This window comes from Falco punctatus (genome assembly GCF_963210335.1).
Source record: "Falco punctatus genome assembly, chromosome: 6".
NCBI classification, from domain to species: Eukaryota; Metazoa; Chordata; class Aves; order Falconiformes; family Falconidae; genus Falco; species Falco punctatus.
In genome coordinates this window covers 19,961,470-19,979,348 of record NC_137585.1, presented here as the reverse complement: position 1 = coordinate 19,979,348, position 17,879 = coordinate 19,961,470, and the positions used below count along the sequence as shown (strand labels likewise).

The window sequence follows — 17,879 nt, the reverse complement described above, 5'->3', positions numbered from 1 at the left end:
AAATATCTTTGCTCTACTTCGGCCTGGGTATCTCAGATACCTAATGCAGACAGTCCCTTATAGCATTCCTTACTCCTCTGCAGGTATCATTGCATTAGTGAATATCTGCTTTTCATTTAAAATTTTGTTTTATAACCACGAGGCCTAGAGATTTCATAGTGTTTATAGCAAAAGTGAGAGTTTTGGAGCACAGGCTACCACCCTACGTGTTCAGATCAAGCTAGCCCCATTTCACTTTTTCTCTCTGTGACTGTGATTTTGGTATTAGGCTCTTCTCCATTTCTGCCTCCTCTTCCGTTCACTGTCCTTACACTCAGGTGGGTAGGGGGAGGCTGATTTTCCAGGAGCCCTGTTAGTCAATTGGTAGGGTAGAGCAAGCAGTTGGCTTTAGCAAACCCTGTGGTTTAGCGCATTCTTGAACATGCAAGAGTTGTTCTTGTTACTGAAAGCTACCTTCATCTTTAAGTATTAAAACTGTCAGAGCTGGGTTTCCAGGGCAGTTTTAGATTAAATGTGAAGTAGATACTCTCCTTCTGAGAAAGACTGCATGCATATAAGCTGTGTGGGAGTTTTATTTTGGTTTTACCCCTCCTTTTCTGCTGCTGGTATGCTCAGCCTTAGCAGCCTGGCCAGTGAGAATGATAAAGTAACTGGATGGTGTGAGGCTGTTTACCATCACTCTGGACCAAATCAATTCATAGTAATTTTTAGAGGAGGTGGTGGGCTCTGAAACAAACCCTTCTGTTAGTGATAAACATAAACCCCTCTGATTTCAAACTCGTGTTTGTGGTTTCATGCGAGTACCAATTAAACTATATTTTTTTCTGATTTCTCAAGGTGGGCAAACCATGCCTGAAGGAGAATGAATGTTTAAGAGGACTTGATTTGATCCACTCAAGTAGATTTATGCTCACTCTATGTTTCTGAGTGTTTGTGGTTGGCTTGGTTTGTTGTTTTGTTGTGTTTTGTTTTTTTTTTAAATACCGTTTTCTTCATCTTTTGTTTTCTATAAAGTTTGTGGAAATTGCAATTTCCAAGTAGCCCAATAGGTCAGGCATACTTGCTTACTTGCTTTCCTCCTTTTCTGCATATTGTACTCCAGCACTTACTGTTTGTCCATTCAAGGAAAATCTTTCCCAGGTTCAGCAGTAATCTAGCACAGTGTGGCTTGTTGAGCTGAAGGTTGTCATATCAAAGCTCTGTAGAATGCTGGCGTGGCAGAGATTTTGTTACAGCTGCTCTACTCGGGTTTTTTTTTCTGTGTTTTGTCTTAAAGTTTGAGGCCTGTTTGCAAGTGTGACATACCTTAAATTTAATTTTCACTCTTTTGTTACTAGGGACCATTGCAGATATGCCAAGAGCATTCTAGCATGAGATGAAAACTGTTTTCTAGATTGTGAGGAAGAAACACATTTCAAAGCCAAGTAAGATTTGGTTGGTTTTAAAAATGGGAGAAAAAGGTTGGCTTCATATGGTCACAAATTTTACTACCATGCCTGAAAACTGCCTAGAATTGGCAAGGTCTCTTACCATCCTGGAACTCTTCTTTTGCTTCCTTGTGCTTACCATTTTACCAGGTGATAACCCTAGGGTTCACTCAGTAGAGCATCCTAGCATAGTATGTGGCATACAAAGAGAGAACAATGATGTTGCAGTTCTTTTACACTAGAGGCAATGGATCTATCAGAAAAAATACAAACATGGCTAATTCCACAAAGATGTTTGAAGAGAAATTAAATGCAGGATGTGTAATTTGCTATGAGGAGTTAGCAGTTTGGTAATAAAATGGTGCTGGAATAAGAAAGGGGCCGCTCCGTTGCTTGCAATGCATTTATGACTGGTTGCTTCATTGGTGATTTTGGCCTCTCTTCAATATGTGATTTTGATAGTTAGATGCTGAGGAATGGAGCAAGGACAAGTTGTTAAAGCATCCAGACTCATTTTTCACTGTAATGTTATCTGCTGCTGCAACCCCAGGGTTGCCCACACCTGGTAGAGGAGCAGAGCTAGAGATGGACTAAAAGACACCTGCAAGCTGTGGACAAAGAGGAGCAGATCAGGGTCTGGATGTGGGTCTGGGGAAGAATGGGAGAACACTGCAGGGGCTGAAAAATTGTGTGGACATGTGAAGCACAAGGCAGTAACTGGTGAACAGAGAACAGGGTGGGCAAACCATGCCTGAAGAAGAATGAATGTTTAAGAGGACTTGATCTGGGCTTGAGGATTGGTGGTGATCACACGTAACCACCCCTGGCACATGTCAGTCTGGTTTCCTGGGACTGGCTGGACTGTAAGCATCCCTATATTTGGTGTATCTCCTCTAATGGGAGAGATAACTCCAAGCTTGACTCTTTACTGTGTTGCTTCTTTTTGGTGGCAATAGTAAAGCAACTCTTAGCTTTTCAGTAAACTATGGATTTGGTGAGGGTAAATCCATGAAAAACCTGGCAGTGTGATCTCATTCTACACTTGGTTTTGATGGTGTGGTACATGCTGCGAAAAGTCTATAGAGTCTGGAGAACCACAGTAACCATAGCCAGGCTGTAATATTAATCTTTTCTTAACTGTGAAATAACAGGCATATTTTTGGTGCTAATTTCTCTGGTAGGAAGCTGTAGGTAAAGATATCCCTTATCATGCTGGGAATCACAGGTGGTCAGACTCATGCTAAATTAATTTTTTTTTTAGCCAAGTAAATTAAGAAAGTGGGCACCACTTCCCCACAAGGCATAGGGGCTGAGGATTTAAAACTGAAGAGATTTTCTTGGTCCAGAGTGGCAGGAGTCAGGGAGGAAGCACAGGTATGAGGGTTTTGGCAGAGGTTCTGTGAAGCACATAACCTTTGGTAGATGCATCCTTTGGTAGCTTTTTCATGCCAGTTATTTACTGAGAGGCCAGCTTTCATAAACATCAAAGCTTGGTTTCATACAGTAATAAGCAAACATAACAGTATGGAGAAACAAACAGGGAAACTGGGCACAGCCAGTGATTCCGCTGACAGTATATGGAAAAAGGAAGTAATTGCAGTAAAACGAGGGAATCAGTCATGAGGCTGTATCAGGTTAAAAAATGCTGTGACATTTCTGATCCTTGATGCCTACCTGCACATGCAGCTTGTCTCCAGTTATGGGTGTAAGTAATTGTAAGTAATAACTTAAAAAAATGAAGTGGCCCTTGAAGAACGAAAGGGTAAGTAGGAGCAGTTGATGGAGAAGATAAATATTTCATATAAGATGTATGTGGCTGTTCTTGCTTTTCCAAGTAGTTTTAATCTTTTGCCCTGGGATGAGTGTTTCGAAAGCATGTTCTGCAATAAGTATAGGTTGTAAATCCCATTGCCTGCCTCTGACCTGGGAGAAGACATTTTCTTTGGAAAAGAATGTTGGGAAAATAGAGCAAAATATTCATGACTGTTAAGTCATTACATGTCATGTTAACCCTCCTATCTCATTTACATATTTTTATATTTGCATTAAGCTATGTTCCTATGAGTAAGAAAAAGCATTGCCCAGAATACATCCCTGAGTAGCTGTTAAAAAAAAAAAAAAAAAAAAAAAAAAAAAAAAAAAAAGCCAGCTCCCAGGGTGGAATACATGCTGACCAAGCACCGAGAGGCAGGGTTAGCAGCAGCAGGAGCTGTTCCTGGGCACTCCCTGGTGCTTTCCAGGTTTTTTTAGGCAGCTGTGGGGATAGTGTCAGCAGTTCCCATTTGCCCATAATCTTTGGATACATAAAGCTGTAGTAAAGCCTACTGGGTATTCACTCTCCTCTTTTTCTTGTCCCCCACCATGACATCTGTGGAAAGAGCTGCTGTATGCAAATTGTATGTTACTTAAAGAAAGAGTGAGTGCCTGTGTGGCATACAGTTATGTATTAGAAAAAAGATGGGAGAAGACCATTTTTTCTGGAGTCCATCTCTACCATCCAATGTCTGACCACTTCTTTCACAACACAGTCTCCTGTAGGGGATTTGAGAGCTGAATTTGGGCTGTAATTAATGCTTGCCTTCTCTTTAACTTGAGGAGCTATTTACCATCACAATTCTTAATTTCCACAAGAACTCACCATCTCTAAGCTCTCTCTTTGCTTTCTTCTGCAATATAATGACCCCAACCTGTTTTCCTTTAGAGGGTGTACCTCTGCTTTTTTTTACGTTGAGAATAATACCATGGTGAGACAGAACTAAAGCCACCGCTAACTTTCATGACTGGTATAAAATCTGCTATTTAATCAAATGTCCTCTGATTTTGGTAATCTCCTTGTTGATATATCAGCTTTCCTGTTACCAGATCAGTATTAAACGTTTGGATAAAGCTGAATCTATGGAAGTGGGAATTTTGTTGGCATGAGCAGTGTTGTGATGCTAGATATGTTTTGGCTCTGAATGTAAAGGTACAAAGTTACAGTAATAACTCCCAAGTCTTCTCACCCTCATTATGAAGCTAAAAGCTGTGTGAAATACTTTGTAAAAGCAAACTGGTTTCTTCAAAGAAAACATGTAATAGATATAAAAGCGTGAATGATTCAATTAAAGCTAATGAGTGCAATTTCTCATTTACCTGTGCTTTTCTGTGTTTTTCAGCTCATGGGGCACTCTGAATGGGATCACAAACGAGGACCCAGAGGCTCACAGGTCAGTTGCTCAGTATTTTGTGTTTGGTTTTGGCTTTTTGTAAGTTTGAGGTATTCAAGCAAATTTTCTATCTGAGATTGGCAAAATTGTTCATTTTGTTAATATTTGCAGAATTAAATCAATGGAAAAAAGCATAAAACCATGACAGCTTTCATTAATATAATTTTTGAGCTGTAATCCAAACAGTTGATCCAGACAGAGCTGAGTCATGCACAGAAAGTTTCTTCCAGTAGCAGAAAGTTGTGATAGATATACTGGGAAAGCATTTCTTACTCAGCTGTCTCCATCAGGATGGCAAGGGAATGCAGTTTCAAATAATGTATGTTTTGTGGTGGTGGTTGGGTTTGTTTTTTTTAAACCTGACAAACTTGTAAAACTTGGATGGCCGTCTCACCTTCTTCAATAATAAAAGGATTAGTGGTGTTAGAACTGTGTGGGGAAGTGCAGAAAAGCCATGTGTAGCTGCTGGTTTGCTCTTGACGCATCATTGAAAGGAAGCTGTGCTAGTAGTGTTAATGGCATCATGCTGAAACATTTTTAAGTTGTCTACAGAGTTATGGTTGCTGCAAAGGAGACATTGTTACCAATATTCAAGAATTTTCCTTGTTGGGTAAAGCAGTCTTTCCAATCTGGTCTTGAAATTACATAAATACATTATTAGGGCTCCAGTATTTTGGAATTGCTTTTCCTTCAGGCAAAGGATTTTTATATTAATATAAACATCTATTTCTAAATCTATAATAAACAGGCTCTGCTGCTGTGGAGCTCTATACCTGCAACCTTAATCTCAGTAGGACAGTTCCTAGCCTAACCTTCATAATGCCCCTTGGAAAAATCACTTGAGTGCCTGCCTTTTTAATGAGAAAATATCATATGTTAATCAGGAAGTTGTTACTTATTTTAATAGACAAGATTTACTATTTTGAATGTAAAATTGATTCACTAAATTTTGCTTTTTTTGCCCTTACTGTTGCAGGATTTTACCTTTTTTTCTGTTCTTCTAAGCTTCTACATCTCATTTCAAAACCATCTTGAAGTTTGCAGGAAATTCAGTATTTCATTAAACAGTTTAAGATGGATTGCAGATCTGATTTTTTTAGTGCCAGTCTGTCATTTCAAAAAAAAAATTAAAAAAAAAAAAAACACCAGAAAGCAAGCTTGTTTTCAGTGGAAACAGGAATTTCAGAAATCAGGGAAATTCTATCCAGTAAAGTAAGACCTGTACAGTGTATAATCTCTCTTGCCTCATCTGATGTGCTAGTTGATCATGTTGTGTTCTCCTGATCCAATCACTGAAAGGTAAATTGGACTCCTCTAAAATACTGTTGAGAGGAAGGCAGTCACTTGAAGGACTCTTAAGGTGACAGACTTCTTAAACATTTCTAGCATTATTACAAACGTTCATGTAATTTTTGTATGTAAATGAAAATATGGGTAGTTTTTTATATGCTCTGAACCATGCCCTGCAGTCTTAATGGTTTGCCTATTCAGCAACATGTTTCAAGACTGCTGACTGGAGTGCATATGAAGTCTGTGCTAGTGTTGCATCAGAGATGGAAGCCTAAGTCCTGTCGAAGTCCTCCTGCCTAATACATCCTGTTTGCTATGTGCCTCCATGCCTGAAGGGTATTTTTATTGTCGGCTAGAAATTATTGAAGGTTTACAGCTAGCCAATAAAATACCTTAGAGAAGGGATTTACGTGGAAGGTAAGTGGTATCATTCTGGTCCAAATAGATTTTAAATTAAAGATAAGACAGATCAATTTGACTATCATAACCATATTTTCTATAGGAAATTGAACTTGGGCTGTTTAATAGATCCATTTTGAGTTTTCTGAATAAGTGAACTCACAGTATGAAGTAGTTGCCAAAGAATTTTTTAAGTATTTGTCCTCATGAGGCTACAGTTTCTTCCAAGGAAGGTTCCAGAGAAATTAATAAATTGTCTGGTTTCTCTTTTTTGCCCCTGCTGAGAATAAGGAGGGCTGGCATAGCATGGCCTAATTTCAAAGGGAGAGGTCTTGTGGGCGTTAAGTCTGTTGCTGCAAATGCCCATCTACATGGAGTGCAAGTAACACCATTTGTTGGGTACTGGTAGGGATGTTTGTACTTGGGAAAAATGAGATAACTGGTTACTAAACGTGCAGATGAAGTTCCCTGGATTTCAGTAGAGGCTGAGGAGGAGGCAGTTGTGAGACGATAACTCTATATAAATTTTAAAATCTTCTCTGTCTTTCTGAGAATGGTTTTGTTCCTTCCTTGTGTGATGTTTTAGATACTTCACCACCATTTTGTTGATTACTTTTAAAAAAGGGGATGAGGAGGAGTTCAGTGGCACTCTCTGCAGGTCAGCCTGTGCAGTCATTTGAACCTTACCTGAAAGATATTGTTGAATTATTAAAACCATTATTCTAGAAAACTCTGTATCAGGTTTTAATGTAGAAGCCTCCTGCTGATTTTTTTTTTCTTAGGCAGAATGTCTTTTAATATTATTTTTTTAGAAAAATAAGCAAAAATACTTCACCCCCAAGCACGTTTTCCTTGAAACAGGATAGAATCTGGATATGTAGCATTTTCCTTACAGAGCAGTGAGGTGTTTCCTTCTAAATCCATCTAAAAACAAGTGTATAGTTTTAACCAATTTCATCCTGTAAGCCCATTTTTATTTCATTTGTGCTGTATAGGTGTTCTGCAAAGCTTCTAGGAAGCTAATTGTAATAAATCTTGGAAGAACCTTGTAAAAGTAGCAATATGTACCACAGAAATGTTAAAGGATCTTGATTAAGGTGGAAAAAGAAAATGACCCAAGCTCTCTAATTACCATGTGGTGTCCTAGTGCCCAGTCACAAGAAGCAAGGAAGAAAAGTTTCATTAGGGGGAAGAAAATAAGCCTCAGTTATTCCACTGTAGCCTTAGACTCTTTTACATGACTCTGAAAATTGTCATAAGAGTAGTGTTACCTAATTTAACTGGTTCCCTCAAAGGTTAGGAGAAATTTAGGATGTGCAGATTTTTTGCATGTAATATAAGAGATCTGTTTTATCCTTTTGTGATTTGGTTGCATCGTTGCCAGTGTGTGTCCTTAATGAATGTGCCCTTTGTTAAAGAAGATCTTGCTTAAAAATTAAGATGAGTAGTCAAATCTAAGACATCAGGTGTTTAAAGATGGACTGGCAAGTGCCTGCAGAATCTGCCACAGAGTTGCTTACAGTGTTTCCGTAGATCTCTGGGGCTTTCCTCCAGCAGAAAAATGGGATTTGGGAGGACAGGTCTCAGTGGTAGCCAGGTGGTAGGCAAGTAGTGAGAGGGAAGGAAAGGGTTTAGGCTTATGTTATTGGAAGCCAACTTATTAGTCTTCCATGATCTTTTAATTCTTACCGAGTAAAGCAATGAAAGTGGGAAGAAAGTATCTTAGGAAGCCCCCTGCATGTGTGAGTGTTAGCAATGTCACTTGTAAGAAAAGGAAGTGGAACCACAGGTTTACCGTAATGTAAAACTAAAATCCACATATAAACTCATAAAATTATTCTACCAAGACTTATTAAACAAAATTCTAATCCTGTTAAGATTTTAAGAACTAGTAGGTTTTCTATGGTATGTGTTGAAAGATGAGAGGAAACTGCTACAGTGCATGTCATACTTTTTAATGACCCACTTGAAAAATACGTTCCTTTTCTGATGTGGGTGTTAAATGCAAAGTGATGTAGTTACAGGTAGCAATGGATATCAGATGAAATACACAGAGGCTTATGGGAATTCCTGTTTGCAGGAGTTTGTCTCCTGATAAGCATCTGCAATTCAATAGAATGTAAATGGGACAAGTAAAAAGCTGTCCTTAGAATATTTAACTTGCTTCTGACTTCCACACTGCACTCGCTTTTTTATAGATTACACACACATATATGTATATGTATGTGTGTATGTTGTAGGATTCCTTTTCTTTTAGAATAATTATACTATTAAGGCTGCTGTAATTAGAGTGAATTATAGGTTGCCTTACAAAGAGCAGTGAGTTCCTGGGTTTTTTTCCCCCCTTCTTTTTTTGATCTCTGAAGTTAACACTTCCTGCTGTAAATGCTTCATGCAGAGAACTTACTCTCTGGATTTGAAATCAAGCAGAAAGTGCAAAGTGAATTTCATTATGTTCCATGTTTAATTTTTTTAATTAATACAGTTAGGATTTAGGCATGAAACTTTGAAATTGAGTTCCAAGTTGAAGAAAGTCCTAGTGTTTAGGAATGTTTAACCCACCTAAAGAAATGTTTCCTTCCAGTATGCACATGCAGTCTGTAAACCCACATCATCTTACTCATGTGAGGGGAAAATACTCATACCCATCTCTAGTATCAGTACATGCTACAAGAAAATGTGACTAGCAGAATTCATCCTTGGCGTATTATCCCTCTGCAGAAAAAAATATGCAAACTGTATTTTAGTTATTCTACCAAAACTTAATATGATGCTTCTAAAATATTTCAGGTGGGACCCATGGCACGCTTTGTGCACACGTTTTTACAAGGGACCTTGAATGTGTGGGAGTTATTTATTGCTGTGTCATCAAGCTTGTTTGGCTTGCTGAAGATGTAGGCGTAGCCCCAGGAGTCAGTGGAATTGAGTGATCGTTCCTCTAACGTTATAAAAGGATGATAATTGGGAGAGAAACACAGAGGTCCAGCGTTTTTAATTCTCTTTAAATATAAAAGCTCTCAATTATATATCTGAGGTGCTGCATTTTACCCCTCCAGTTCCTAAGCAACAGCTATTTTCAGATTGAGTGCGTCTGGTGTTGTCTACCTACTTCAGGCTTTTGCAAGGTAATTCGTCAGTGTAAGCTAGGCTTTTCACTATCGCACCCAATTCCCTTTGTTGTGGCACTACAAGGAGACTGATGCTTTAGAGAAACAGGAGAAGCTTAGGCGTAACCCGTCTCAACCTTGCAGCTCACAAAAACTTGTGTGCATCGGGGAGCTCTGCCGCCTACAGCAATGAAGCACAGGAGTCAGAAATAAGGTTCTTCACACTGGTTTGGGAGAAGCCTTTTTCTCAAGTGTGGCAAAACCTCTAGAGCAGATTCAAAATCATGAGCCGGAAATCTCTGTACTTGCTGAAGCGTAGATGGGAGTCGATTCCCACTACTGACCAGGTACTGTGCTCTGGTGAATCTGTTGTGTCTCTGTCTTTCCTCGTAATGCCACTGTAAAGAGCTTTATGGTGATTTAACGGTGGTGATCGGGGTCCTCTGCATACAGCGAGAACCAGCTGGTCATTACTTGTCATTTCCATGATGAATAGTGCAAAATGTTGATAACGCTGATTTTGCAAGAGCATGTGCTTGTGAATGTGGAAGTGCCATGGCAGCCCACTAATTCAGAGTTATTTAATGAACTGTCTAAAAAATGAGACTTTTCTAAAGGTTTTCTAAAGATTTTCTAAAGGTTTTAAACTGAGTGGCTGAGGAAAAGTGTAGTCTACTGCTAATGGGTTTCTCGGTGCATGTCTTTGTTGCATTTCGTATCTTGCATGTATGTATATGTGTGTGAAATCACTGATTACAAGTAGATATAATGCATTGGCAGAACCTCAGCATTTTCAGCATCATCTTGATGCATCATGTAAAGCATGTTAACAAGGATGAGAGTAAAGCAGATGTAAAAAGAAAAGATGTAAATATCTGCTGGGAAAAGCAGATGTAATGTAAAAATTGTGGGATGTTGTTTGGAGCAAGCACCATCACTGTAAATAGGAGTAAGATGTGATGAATGTACAATTATTACATTTCCTACTTCTTGCTCCAGGCACTCCAGGATTCTGTGAAATTTTTTCAATGTCTTACTTGGGTTGTAAAAACACTAAAAGAAGTAATTCTAGAAATAATATTGAAAGGAAAGTGAGGTAGTAGCTTATTACATGTTCCAACTTAGTTTTTTGTTTATAAAGTGGTTGACTGTGAAGGGATGCCTTTATCAGTGGGAAAGAGGCAATTTGGGAGAATATTCTTCAACAGAACAAAGGATGGACTACAGAATTACTTCGTGTTTTTTGAGAAGGTTCCTCCTGTACCCTTTCCATTGAGAGGGGGATGGGAAGGGCAGACTACATGCTGTATTTTATAGAGTTGTAGATTTTAAAGCCAACACTGTGAACATCTAGAGATCTGTCTCAGGTTAGTAAGAAAATACTGTGCTGTCACATCAGGCCTAAGTTTTCTTTAGTCTTTAAATTCTTTAAATAAGAATATTCCTTTTAAATAAATGTTGTATTTTTTTTAACATAATGCCTTCTCGTTTTACTTTTTCTAATTTAAATCTCCCACCATATCAATTTGCTATACTTTTGAATACCAAATTTAAAAAGCCCTCTTTCAGAAATATCAATTTTTCCTGAACAGGTAATTCTTCTACTTTGGTTTGCTAGCACTTAAACTGGCTCAAATATGTAATTCATAATAAAAAAATGCACCACAGAAATAATAAGGCACTATTGATGAATACAATGTCATTGTGTTGAAATTGAATTGAATTGATCCAGTTCAATTTGGCATTCTTAAATCTCCTGGTAGAAGAGGGGTAAATAAATGCACTGTTCGGAAGTGAGTCATTTGTTATCTTGTTTCTGTTAAAAAGATGTAGAGACACTAACGTCATTTCAAAGGAAAGCTGTATGTCTGCCTCACTGTTCCAGTGTTTCCTTTAAATCACTCTAACCCTGATGTTGCATTGCATCATACTGTGTTACAGTGTGACATATCTGGGAAAAATAAGTATTCTTTACCTAGGTGTGAGGTGTGCTTGACTGCACTGAGCTGTGTATCATTTCCATCATCAGCCCCTCAATGCCTCTGGAGGGTTTTAAAAGAGAAAAGGAAATTTCCTTGATGCATCTACCACTTTGGGAGAAGTGAGACTCAGTAGGTGATGCACGTAGATGGAACTGAAATGAGCGTAGTGTGACTCTAATGGTTGGTGGAGGGTAAACTGAGGGAGGGAGGATGATGTTCAGCTTCAAACACATAGATATTTCTCTGGCTGTTCATACTGCTCCTTATGCTGGGTGGCACAGGTGGAGTGGGGCTGCTCTTTTTGTTCTTTCCCTTGCTCAACAGTGCCTCATTGGAAAATGCAGTTACTGTGCAAGATGGCAACACAAAGAGGCAAATTCTTGAGTGTCTTAGGCTGATACTGTTCACATGTTCACATAGGTACTGTATAAAAAAAATAGCTCTGCCTTTTGGTGCAAATTCATTAATTAGTCCTTAAAGGAATGCACTAGCATACTATGTTCCAGGCTAGCCTTGAGGAAATTATATTATATTTTGATAGGTAAGTAGTAACATTGCCGATTATTTCTCTATTCAGAGGAGATGAAAGGTGTTTATGTTAACAAATGACAAAACCTCTCCCAACTGGTTTACTGTATTACCATTATTTTTTTTTTAAAGACTAAAGGAAAGAAATAAAATGAAATTCTGAAAGTGGGATTTTTTGCTTGATCTTATTTTAAGTTTAAAATAATATGGCAGATCTGACTTTTAAGGATGTGGGAGCGGTAAGTCCACAGTGAAGTCTGATACTCTATTGAATGTACTTTCTATCTTTTAAAAGTCATCAAGTGATTTTTATTCCTCATCTTACATAATTTACATCAAATAGAAAGAGCCCCTGAACTGTTTAGTCAAGGGTGAGCAGGCTGGGAAGTAGGGGTAGAGAAAAACCAAGAGTAGTTACGATGGTTATAGACAATATAGTTGGGTAGTTTAGGGTGGGGTTTTTTTGTTTGGTTGTTTTTTTGGTTGGTTTTTTTTTTTTTTTTTTGGGGGGGGGAAGAGGTATTATAGAATTTTTTAACCTTTTGAGCATCATTTACACTCGTACACCTACATCACAGAAGTCTCCATGGTTTCCAGGATCTCGTGTGACAAAGGAATTTTTTGGTTGGTTTTTTACTTTTTGTGTGTGTGACAGTGAGGAAAGTGGGTTTGACTCTTAACCCTGAATTAGATTTTTTTGGTTTCAGTTGGTGAGAAACTTCTTATCTAGCCATACATTTTTATATGTGGGTGTTTTATCCTGTGGGTGTTTTGCATGAGCAAAGTTAAGCAAAATGGTGATGAATTATATATTAGCCTCTATTCAACAAACTGTAGTATCTCTTAGTCCTTGAAACTTGAAAACTTTATATGTCTCAATAATTTCAGAAGGAACTACCTTTATAGATCTAAGGAAATAATTTATGAATGTCTGTCTTCCTTGTCTGTTCAGCAGATTGGATTGCCTGAAAGTCTGTCTTGAAGTTTCAGGACAGGTTTGAGGAGTAATAGTCTATTTGTTTTGCGTGTTGTATGTACGTGAGGATTTGTTTCTTGGACTGATCCTAATTTTTTATCCCTGATAGCTGCAACTGAGAATGATTTCACTGAATGGATGTGCATTTAAAATGCTGTGGTAACCAAATGTGCCAGAAGTGATGAGAAGTTAAATATTTGCTGTAAGGATGTTGAGTATTTCCCTCTGCTTGAAATTCCCTGTAGATTTCATGAGCTGTAGTCTTTGAGCCTAAGTTCTATTTGTTACCAGTCCTGGGACAGGAAGAATTTTCACACATTAGCCCATGTGGAAACTTAATTGTTTCATTGATGACTGTGAATTTAAAAACAGGAACTAGATTTATATGGCAATATGAAAGCCAAGTAACCCAATAATTGATATACAGATTTATATAATTATAGATTATTAAAAGAAATGTACTGTGCAGATAAACAAATGCATCAGTAATATTTCTTTAGCTAGAAATGCATGCTTATAGCAGTGTAAACAATGATAATGATTTCAGTACCATAAAGTCACTGGTTTAGATTTTGGTGAATTTGTGTAAATCCCATGAAATGATGCCTCTCTTACCTGCCAGTGATTTACAGCACAGCTATGCCTAAGGCAGTTTGCACCTGCAGTATAATGTCCTGTTTCTTACCACTCATCCAGCAGATAGGAGAAACTCGCATAGGCTACAGCCTATGCAGGGTGCTAAACAGCAAATAAACTGATGCCAATATGACTTGAGTCATAACTCTGTGAAATGATAAATCAAGGGATTTTCTGAGGGAGAGCCTGATATAACATTACATCATGCAGCTACCATATTTTCAATGTGTCCATGTATGAAGTAATTCTGATGGATTAAAGCTGCTGTAAAGAAATGAAAGAGGTTCACTTTGCCAGGATTGGGAATTCTGTTTTCACTTTTTTCTTTTTCTTGTTTTGGTTTTTTTGTGGGTTTTTTTTTTTGGTGGTTTTTTTTTGGTGTTTTTTTTTTTTTTTTTGGGGGGGGGGGGTTGTAATTGATGACCCAGTCATCCACAGAGTGTTTTGTTAGTTGCATCCTGCCTTTCTGCTCTCAATAGTCCTCGCTCATAACCCCTACCCATCCATGAGGATTGACACATCGTGTCTGATACCTTTATGAGAAGTCTGGAGGTCCTGTTCTTTATTTTTCTGTCAGATATCCATTAAATTCAGACTTTTCCTTGCTGTTGTCCAGCTGCCCCTGCATCTAGCAGCCTGACAGCAGTATGGTACTGCTGATTATTTTCAGCCAGAACCAGCTTTGCTGGGAATTTCATGCTAAGGAAGCACAAGGCTTTGCAAGACAGCAGTTCTTGCATCTCAACAGCAGGCATGACTGCATCAGTGTGGATGTTTGTATAGGGGAGAGCCATGGCAGAGCCTGGCTTACAAGTGGGACATTATCAGGGACCTTGCTGAAAACCTTCAGTGCAGCAAGGAGTCTTGGTATGTGCCTCCTTTCTGTGCCAAGGTCACGAATCCTTCCATAGAGAAGGGGATGAAGCAGCAGTATTGGGAGAGGAGGTCTTGGAGCAGTTGGTGTGGGACTGTGCAGGCCTCCCTGGCTCTCAGATTGCCTAAGGATTAGGAAAGTGTGCAAAAGAGCCAGGGTCACCTGGAGCCAAGAAGTTCCTTTCCTTTCAAGTGCTCGTGCCTGGTGGGTTTTGCCTGGTTACTCCTTTTGCACAATCTGTCTCCCAGGTGCTGTGCTTACACATGGCAGCACCACAACACATGGTCTCTCGAGGAGGTTTCAGTGGCAGCAGAATAATAAACACACACAACTGTGGAGATGCAATGCAAGCCAAAGCAGAGGTAATGCGCTGGCTTGTATCACTGCATTTGCTTAGAAGACGTGTGGCATGTCAGTCAGATGGGCTGCAGGACTAGCAGTGCAAGTGACCGCAGGAGCTCAGCAGAAGCCCCCAGCTCCACTTGTATCTCCAGCTTATTCAAATCCACGCATCCAGGCGTTACAGCCTTTTCACTCATAGCTCATCTCTCCCCCAGCCTTCACCTTAGAAAGGCCCATGGGGAATACATGCCTGAAGCGGAGTTCGTGCTGGGACATGTTGCAACAGTGATATTTGTACCTGACCCAATCCCTCTTACTATACCTGAAAAAAACAGCTTTTTTTTTTGTTTTGTTTTTCAAAAAGTTTCCTGTTAAGTATGTTTTTGTGGCTTTCTACAGTTAATCATTGCTAATAAAACCTCACATTACCCTTTCAGCAGTTTTTCAAAGCTGTAGTGGCAGAGCACAGATGTGTGGAGTTTGGGATGTTTCAAGAAAGAAGCCTCATGAGAGGGTTGTGGATTGGTTGGAATATGGAACGGGGGCTGAGGAAGGAGAGTTGCTTCTGCACAGCAGGAAAGGTGCAGAAGACTGAGATGGGGATTATGAAATGGTCTATAAAATAATTCTTTCCTTTCTAATGCAGCAAAAGAATGATGTAATGCAGAAATCTACCTCAAAGGAATAATCTGCGTGAGATTTGGCCTTGCTTCTCCTAGAATTGAGGAGTTGAGCCACAGGCCACTGACTGTGGGACCATTTCTGTTTGTCCCCCAGGCTTTCTATCCTGCTGTTCTAACAAACAAGTGAGAAGGGAATAGGGTGGTAATGAGCTTGGCACCTGAGAGAGACTGCTCTTGCTCACCAATGTACCACCACCACTGCTCAGGAGATGACCAGAGAGCTTCTGTGCGTAGTCAGCATTGTCAGGATGTGCATTTAGGCCATGGAACCAATGTTTCTAAAGTACAACAGAGATCAGTTCAGAAGGATCAGCACCAGGAATATATTTGTTGTCTTGCATGGCTTTGGCTAGGCAAGAGCTGGGGTGGGGAACCTCAGGGCTGTACATCCTTCCATGCTGGCAATTTGCAATAAAATATCCATAGTGATTCACAAGAGCTTGAAGTGTGATGGAGAAATTGCAATAAGCTGTAAGAGGCTAAAAGCTGGGAGGATGAAAGACAGGATATGTTGTACCAGCAGTTGTAACACAGAAGGTGCAGGCAAACCTCCTGCAGCCTCCCATATCCGTCACTTACAGGATGGAGAAAAGCCTTTTAAATGGTGTCAGCCACTCGATGAATCACCTTCTCTGTCAACTTCTCCATCCCAAAATGATTGGCAGTGGGACAGAAGTGGACTGGAAGCTGGATAGTGACAGCCTTCTTCCTAGGACACAGTCACTCTGTCATGTCAATGTTCTTCATAGCTAAGCAGGAGCTCAATGTAGATATCCAGAAATACTGCCCTTCTTCTTGAAAACCTGTCTTGACTGTTAATCCTCCCAGGTTCATAGTGCAAGTCTTGCTGCTAGTGGTGGAGTCGGGTTGCATGACATAAAAGAGAAGTTGCTGCTGATATTCAACTTAAATTGTATTTTACTTTATTCAGTGAGCAAGTTCCTGTTCAGGAAGGTTGTAATTTATAGGATTGTAGCCATACTGCAATTCAGTGCAATTTGGAAAAGGAATCAGCATTGAAATGAAAACAGCAGTCTGAAGTCTTATCCTGGTGAAATGATTCCTTGAAGCAGCTAAGAGCATAAGCAGTTAGGTATGTTGACATTTGATATAGTATTTTGAAAAACAGAGATAGTGGAAGAAGCTGATATGCTTTTTTTTTTTCCCCAAGCGGGGCCTTAGACTGGAGAGCGCATATCCAGTTCTGTGGCGCAGATACAGGTTCATTATGGCAATTGAATTGAGAGGATGAGATTGTGAACTGCCGTCATTTGGAGCAGAGGAAGTGGATCTTTATCACTCTGGAGTGGTCAGACTCCTGAAACACCCCTTAATCTGCCTGGGTTTCTCTCATTCTACAATGTATCTTTCTGGCCCATCAGTTCTCATTATTTTTTTGTTGCTCTTGTATTGCACCCTGTTTTTATGCAATGTAACATATACTGGCTACAGCTTATATTTCTCAATTACTTCTTTATAAATTCCTTTGAAGTAGTTCAGACGCTTATGGTCTTCAGATTAAAAGACATCAGTTAAGAGATTTTGTTCATGTGCGTTATTTTTTTTTTTTTAGTTCTCCAGTTGCAAACTGTTAGGAAAAATGCTTACGGCATCAGTTATACTTGTTTGTTGGATTTATGGGGATTTAAAATTTATTGGCATCTGACAGCTAAAGTTGCTGATTACCTTTAAGTACCCATAGAGAAATTTAGAGAATTTCAGAGAATTTAATCTGATGAAATTTAAGTCCTCTACTTTAGCACAAGCTAAACTATCTGTATGTTTTCAGATTGTAAATTCTTCAAAATGCCAAAATTTGGACATCCATATGCCAATCTCTGAAACAAAAATTACACTGAGAATGTTCTGAGTCCAGAGTAGTACATCTCAAGAGGTTAGTAGTTACTGATGAATAAGTGTGCCTTAGTCTGCTGGAAATGGCTGTGCTGGATATAATTTTCGGAATACAGGCTAACCATTGCAAGGGGAAACATCAGCGCAAATGTTTAATTTCGCAAAAGTATAAGCAACTGAAGACAGGGTCTTATGAAAGGAAGCAATGGCCAACATATTAATGGGTGATACAGCTAGCTTCCTTGTAATGAAAAAACAAAACCAAAACATGTTAAAATTATATAGCACCGTTACTTTTGTGATGATGAGAGACTACATTTTGGCTCCTCACAAATACTAAAAGCTGAGAGCTGTGCCACAAGGTGTTCTTTTCATTTCCAGTAACATATTACATTTCACTTATTGCGTATGTGTATTTGAGGTATTTCTTGCCTCCCCAAACAAATTGTTGAACACAATCATAAATTCTTACCTTCCTGTTTTCAGAGATGAACCAAATTACTGAATGAACATGATTAATTATGCCTAGCCTTCAGCCAGGATGCTTCCACTGGTACATTAATAGTAGCACTGCC

At 39.1% G+C, this 17,879-nt stretch overlaps 1 protein-coding gene across 4 annotated transcripts in view; it reads left to right on the top strand.

Moving 5' to 3' along the window:
• Window positions 1-17,879, top strand: part of PDE3A (phosphodiesterase 3A) — a 270,061-nt gene that overhangs the window by 162,227 nt on the left and 89,955 nt on the right. For all 4 annotated transcript variants that reach the window (XM_080391144.1, XM_080391143.1, XM_080391146.1 and 1 more), the window contains exon 2: window positions 4,583-4,633. In XM_080391144.1, the coding sequence (XP_080247270.1) occupies window positions 4,583-4,633 (51 nt within the window). The remainder of the gene's footprint in view (window positions 1-4,582; window positions 4,634-17,879) is intronic.